The sequence below is a fragment of the Brassica napus genome, chromosome C7 (genome assembly GCF_020379485.1).
Source record: "Brassica napus cultivar Da-Ae chromosome C7, Da-Ae, whole genome shotgun sequence".
In the NCBI taxonomy this organism is placed as follows: Eukaryota; Viridiplantae; Streptophyta; class Magnoliopsida; order Brassicales; family Brassicaceae; genus Brassica; species Brassica napus.
This window is the reverse complement of record NC_063450.1, coordinates 18354582-18362075: the sequence shown is the minus strand read 5'-3', so window position 1 is coordinate 18362075 and position 7494 is coordinate 18354582. Positions and strand designations below refer to the sequence as shown.

The 7494-nt window shown below is 31.4% G+C and overlaps 1 protein-coding gene across 1 annotated transcript; it reads left to right on the top strand.

Moving 5' to 3' along the window:
* Positions 1-717: 717 nt before the first annotated feature.
* LOC106355091 (adenylate isopentenyltransferase 7, mitochondrial-like) lies at positions 718-2913 on the top strand. The gene has a single exon (XM_048763787.1). It carries the CDS (start codon positions 1261-1263, stop codon positions 2257-2259), a length of 999 nt encoding a protein of 332 aa, XP_048619744.1. The 5' UTR covers positions 718-1260; the 3' UTR covers positions 2260-2913.
* The last annotated feature ends 4581 nt before the right edge of the window (positions 2914-7494 follow it).

Here is a 7494-nt window from a genome sequence, read left to right as displayed (position 1 = left end):
TTATATGTTTTCAGGCGTACGATAATGTCCTCGAAGCTTGTGGTTTTGAGATCTAGAACATGTTCTAACGATGCCACAATATGTATATATTTTTCGTCGTGGCAGGCTAGATAGGAACTTCTTCACTAGCTTTGTTTCTTCAATATTCTCTCCCAAAGCGGCTGACTTCGATGAGATTTCAGATAACTTTCCCACAAAGTCATCGATTGTATCACTATCCTTCATCTTTAATCTTTCGAATTCAGCCATTAAAGTTTGTAATATTGCTTCTCGAACTCGATCTGCCCCCATGTGTCTTGATTTAATCGCATCCCAAACCTTTTTAGCTGTATCGAACTCTCCTACTTGAAGGATAAGCGACTCGGGTATAGATTGGAAAAGTAGGGCAGTGGCCATGTCGTTCTTCTCACTATTCGCGGATTCATTCTCTATGACGTCCCAGACCTTATGTACCTTCAGCAGTACTTTAATTCATATCGACCAGACCGTATAATTTGTTGATGATAGCATCAGACAACTTATGGAAGAAGGTCCACCTCCCTCCTTAACTTTCGTAGTAACAATATCTCCCATAGCTTATATGATCGTTCTCTAGAAGCTCTGATACCAAATATATAGTTTCACAAATTGATTGTAAGAACACGTTAATAAGAATTTGTTCTCTTATTAATCTTAAGGAAAATTTCTCAAAACCTTAAGCTCTCTCGAACAATCCTAAAACTCTTAAGGGATGCAACAACTCTGCAACTCCTTATATAAGAATAGATAATCTTCCAATCTCTATGAACTTAACATATTTCTTTATTTCCTTTTCCTAATATTTTTCCTAAACCATAACTCTTAAGGATTAGGATAGTTTGCTCTCCGAGCTATTTCAGTCTTACCCCAACATGTTTTGTTTTTCCTTCAGGTATTTTTGTTAAATTTTAGTTGGGAACTACTAAGCGGATATTTACCATATAGAAAAGAAAAAGAAATTGCTAGGCGGAATTATAGATGGGGCCTCTAAAATCTATTTTTAATACGTTAAGAGTCAAACAAAACACTGTCCGTTTACGTGTATATATATGCCCTCGTGCATCTCAAAACTTACAAACCTGTAAATCATTTTGTACATTTCACCATTTGTTCCCACACTCTCTTTCAAGTTTGATCTTTCTAAGCAGATCTTTTAAGTTTGTTACAACTCGTCGAGGTGGTCTTACAAAAGGATAAATCAACAAGACATATTTTTTTCTCCCACCCAAAAGTCAATACATCATGAAGTTCTCAATTTCAGCAATGAAGCAGGTACAACCAATCTTAAGCTTCAAGAACAAACTCTCGATGGTCAACGTCAACTCTTTCCTCCGTCCCCAAGAAAAAGTCGTCTTCGTGATGGGAGCCACTGGTTCCGGTAAGTCTCGTCTCGCCATCGACCTAGCAACTAGGTTTCAGACAGAGATCATAAACTCCGACAAGATCCAAGTTTACAAGGGCCTCGACGTCCTTACAAATAAAGTAACACCTCAAGAATGCCGAGGCGTGCCTCACCACTTGCTCGGAGTGTTTGACTCCGAAGCTGGCAACCTAACGGCCACCGACTTCTGCCGCCTTGCATCACAAGAAATCTCAACACTCTCGGCTAACAACAAGCTTCCTATCGTAGCCGGTGGATCAAACTCATACATCGAAGCACTTGCGAATCATTCGTCTGGATTCTTGTTAAACAAGTACCAATGCTGTTTTATTTGGGTCGACGTTTCCTTACCGGTTCTTAACTCATTCGTCTCAAAACGTGTCGATCGCATGATGGAAGCAGGATTACTGGAGGAAGTAAGAGAAGTACACGATCCGAAAGCTGATTATTCTGTCGGGATACGACGAGCTATCGGTGTCCCCGAGCTTCACGAGTACTTATGCTACGAATCTCTAGTGGACCGTGCTACACAGAGAAAGATGCTTGACGCAGCCGTTAAAAAGATTAAAGAGAACACAGAGATTCTAGCTTGTCGACAGTTACTTAAGATTCAACGTCTGAGCAAGAAGTGGAAGTTGTCTATGCACCGCGTGGACGCAACGGAAGTGTTCTTGAAACGTAACGAGGAAGAAGCAGACAAGGCTTGGGAGAATCTCGTAGCGAGACCGACCAAGAGAATAGTTGATAAGTTCTGTGATAACCAAGTGATGAAAAATGATGATGTTGAGCACTGTTTGACCTCCATTGGAGCGGTGTCTTACGGCGGAGGAAGTGGAAGTAGGGCTCACAATATGGTATGAGAAGGTTTTGTCTTTTAGTCGTGTGATGCTTTTTGGAGTGTAATAGTGAGATTTTCGTATGTGTGTGGTGGTGATTCGCAGGAGGTTTTTTGCAACGTACAGGTGTGTGACATAGTACCTCGGGAACCAAATAACGAAAAGCTGTTTATTTTTTCTTCTGTTTTTAATGTTTGTATAGTTGATATTCGCTTATATTAATTGTTTGATACCTATTTGACTACGAGCTCACGATAACCGAAAGTTATCATTCCTTGTGCCACGATATCAAACTTATGTGTATCGTTTAATATAAAAGCAATATTTTAATTTGCTTTTTGCTGTTTTTGGTATCTCTTGGCCTTACATTTACGCATTCATGTGATTGGTTGAAGCTACGAAAACGTTTTTTGGATTACAGTTAGTATATATGCCCACTATTATGAAGCCTTATTGAGGAAAGGTAAACAACAAAGCTATAAGCATTAAAGCAAAAAAAAGAAGAAGCTATAAGCATATATACTATGACCTTCCTTCATTATAATTTGTATCCTTTTGTGACGTTAGAATTATCGTCAATATTAAGATCAAACATATCTCAGTGGTTCTAAACATCTTTGAAGAATTTTGTAAACGCAAATGCAAAACAAAGATAAGAAAACAAGTTTAGATCAATAATTCTAGCATATTATACAAACCGTGTTAATATTACAAATATGAATCCTAATTGTGTGTTAATGGTTCTGACAATAGTAACCCTAATTGTAATATAATGGGACCATGTGTATTGTGATGTTACAAAAGGAATTCTGTAATGGGATTGTAGTAAGTTTTGGAATCGTCCAAATTGAAATCAGCTCTGATAAGTTTTCGAATGGTCCAAACTAAGACCACTCTATTGGAAATTTCTCACATGAGTGTTTAACAATTTAAAAAAAAGAAGAGAATAATGAAAAGGGAAGAGAAAGAGTGAACAGAGTTTTTAAAATGAAAACTCTTGAGAAACTCATTAGATACACACAAGACATTTGGCTTTCTGTGAACAGCAAAACTGATTTAATTTAACTGAAACATAATTGTACTACAAATTTATACTAAGATATTAATATTTTATATTTTAGAATTTTTTCCGAAACTACACTATAAACTTAGGTTTGATCTGTTTTAGAATTTCTAAAGTTCTAATAAATTCAGTTCTTTGATCCAGTTCGTTTTTTGAAGGGAAACAAATGTCTTCCATGAGAGATGTAGGAGTGTAATTTCAGCTAAGAACTTATCCATTAACTTCATTAAAATATATAATATAAATGAATAATGTCTTGGTAAATTTAATACTCTTTGTTTCATAGAGGCATCATTTTAGTTTTTTTTTTTGTTTAAAATAGTGTCATTCTACAATTCTAATGTAATTTTGTACATCAAATTTACATTTTATCTTTTTGAATAACTAATAGATTTTTATTTAAATGATTTCCGTTTAATTAATTATACATTAATAAAAATATATTAGTCTATTATATAATTTTCTTAATATTTGTGAAAAATGTCAAAGTGATATTTATTAAGAAACATAATGAGTATTACATTTGAAGTTTTTAAAGTTAATACTAGGTGCCTAATTCGTCGAAACATCTTGCTAATTTTGAGTTGAGAAGGCGTTGCATCCTATCCAAATTACTCTTTGACATTAGAATTTGAAAGTTACATACTCATATATTATGTGAATCAACCTGATTTTGAGATGTCTATTTAACCTAACACGCGTGTAGCTACAAACTTTGAGACAGTTAAGACTTAAGAGTAAATGAAATTCTTGAACAATTATAGTATAAAAGTGATAAGAGGGATCTTTAAGTTGGGAAAGGGAAGATTCGAAGAAAGAATAAGGAAATAAAAGAGAAATGGTATGAGGGCGCGTGGCTTGTAAGTGAGTCAAGGAGTCTGTATCAGCGAGTTGGAGAAAATCGCACGCGCAGCTTAGTTTAAGATCTTCCGTACATAAGAGCAAAAGCGTGTGGAGAAGGTTGCATCAATCATAAATGACGTTCGTACAGTTGTGAATGAGAGGTATCCATTAACTATATACTATAAATTCAGTATTATTATTTGGTTTATTATTATTCATGGACCCATGTATTAAATTTGATTGTACAGACGTCAAGTCATAACGCATCTTAGGAGAAGGAATGAGGTGATGAACTGAAAGTAGCACTAAACAAATGTCACAAGGAGGCAGCATCTGATGTCTTTCTTTTCCTTTTTCCCTTTGGTTTATAATTTTTGTTTCTTTATTTGAGAAAAATGGTTTTGGTTTAAAAATATTCGTATCCATAATTGGAAGTAAGAAAATAATATATAGAAAGTTTAAAGACCAGTCTGTTTATTGTAATCTGAATCTGAATTAAGAAATCATGATAAGCCTACATTTTATATGATATCAAAATCACTCAAGATGACTCCATTGATATTTCTTACAATTGCTACACTTCAGATGTTTATGTCTAAGAGTGAAGGGAAGCAAGTGTAAATAAAAAAATTATACATCGTTAATTTGATAAATAATAAAATAATATGGAAATGCTAAAAAATTATTGACAACTAGTTTAAGTTAAAAATCTATAATAAACTCAAATTTAATAAGGTGAATAATTTGAGAGGAGCTTTAAGCACTGATTAAAAATAATATTAGAAGGATTCTCATTCGCATTAGTGACTTGACTATATAGTCGGCTATCAGTATTTAAATCAGAAAGTATTACGGGACAGTATTAATTCTGATAAGATTGATAAAAATGGTTTCTAGCTATAAACACTAATACTAATAAACAATAAGAAAAATAAGGATGTTATGACTATACGATGATGGCTCCATGTTGCCACTATAAGAAAAACGAGACAGAAATTGTTATGTGGATTAAAACATGAACAATGACAAACTAATGGTTGAAATCGAGCCTTGCAAATACCGAAAGCTGTTCTTTATTTATTCCCTTCTCTTTCCGATATACCTCTCAATAGACTATATATATATACTTATCGTATTGTAACACAAATAGAAATGTGCTATTATATTTTGGAGAAAATGACGAATCTTTCCCTAAAAGCGTTTATAAAAATAAACAGTCTTTTTGTGGTGCGCTAGGTATTAATTTTCAGATTTTAGTGGTCTAACTTGAATGAGTTACTCTTTTATTCCTTCTTTACAATTTTTTTCATAATCGTATTGCATTCTACATATTCCTTATCGGACCATGCTTTTAAATTTTTTGTCGGATCATGCGTATCTAGTTATCTTTAAATTCTTTCCACTATTTTCAATGTGGTTTGTTGTTCCAAACCAACTTATTTTATTACAAGAGTAAGAATCTGCAACAAAATTTTCATTTTGATATATATCGTTCATATTTACTATAATATTATTTTATATAACTAAATAACACTAGATAGTTTATATCACTGAGTAATATATTAAAATTTTAAAGAAATTTGATAGTGAACATATAAAACAATATTATGAGTAAATAAAAATCATAAACCTAAAAGAAACTAATATGAAATTATTGGAATATGAATATATGACCAACGTTCGCAGCTATCTGGAATCTAACAGTTGCAGAATTTTAGGCCTTCGATTTTGTATGTCTTTGTCTCTTTTAGATGTGCCTTTTTCTTTTTAAAGCCCATTTTGTGTTTTTATGAGTCTGGTTATTATTTTTTTTGTAGAAGAAGTCTGGTTATTATTATTATTAGCTTTTCCATACGTACAAGAAGAATTTAAAAGGTCAACATCAATTTTTGCAAATGGAGCTTATTATCAATTTGGAATTTCAGTTCTATGCAAGAAAATTACAAAAAGTAGAGATAATAATTTTTTCAAAAAGCAATTTATACCAAAGAATGAAATATTCCATGTAACGTTGTCATCTTTCTCCTTTTGTGGGAGCCTTGGAGACACTGTTACGTCCTTATGCATGTGTGTAATCCGTGGGCATCTAATTCTCATCATAATTTTACGAGTACATGTTACCTTTTTTAGTTTATCATGCATGTCACAGTCCTATGTATTTTTTTTAATATTCACATTAATCATTAAATCGACCCCAAGGGCGCCGGAACAGTTCTATGTATTCTAACGTGTTCAAAATAATTTTCAAAGTTAGACATAAACAGCCTCAAGAATAACCTGGTATATCAAGTCAGTATTTCGAAAATACTATTTCCTTAAGTTTACTAAATATAATATTCTCAGACTCGGTAAAACTATACGAACCGAAGTACCGAAGTTTTACAAGAAAAAAAAAAGAAGAAGCTAAATTCAAGATAGAAGATGAAACTTCAATTAATAAATAAGTCATCCAAGATGAAGTCCCTTAATTTGACCCAAAAAAAAAAGATGAAGATCCTTAATATATTTAGTTAAATGCACAAATAATCTGAACTAGGTTAAAATCTGCCGCATGTTTGGAATAAAATTATATATACAAAAAAAATTACATATTAATTTTTTTTATGTTCATTTACGTAGAATGTACATAATTAAATTACAGTAATCAAATAAATCAAAATAATACTTCTTCTTTATTGACAATTTGTTTTTGTAAGTAAAACAAAACAATTATTTTATTTATTTTATATGGTATATAATTAAATTTCAATGATATTGAGATAGATATATAGTATATTATAAATAAATATTTATTATTGAGACATTCTACTCATATGATTTTATTAACATTTGCATATTTGCTGTAACAAAAAAATTTAAACATTTATAAAAAAAAATTCAATGCGAGATTTTATCAATGCAAATTTAAAAATCAAAATATTAATGTCTCAATACGTTTTTAATGAAAATTCCAAAATTAACATATTTGTGCATTTTTATATGGTATATAGTTCGATTTTTAAAAAAAAAAATATATATATATATATATATACATCTTTAACATAAATATCTATTAATTGAGATTTCATATTCATACTATTTTATGATCATTGGTATTTTGTTATAACAAAAAAAGTTAAGCCATTGATCACAAAATTTTCACTGTGGGACTTTAAACATTTTTAGTAATATATAATCGTTTAAAACAATTCAAAATATAACATATAAGAAAAAATTTATTTTTTATTACATGGTTATTGTGATTTTTTAATTTCTTTTAAATAATATAAATTAAACAAAAAGGAGAGCGGATACAAAAATTGTTATCAAATCTTCACTATTCATAATCATTAATTGTCATAAATATGTTAATC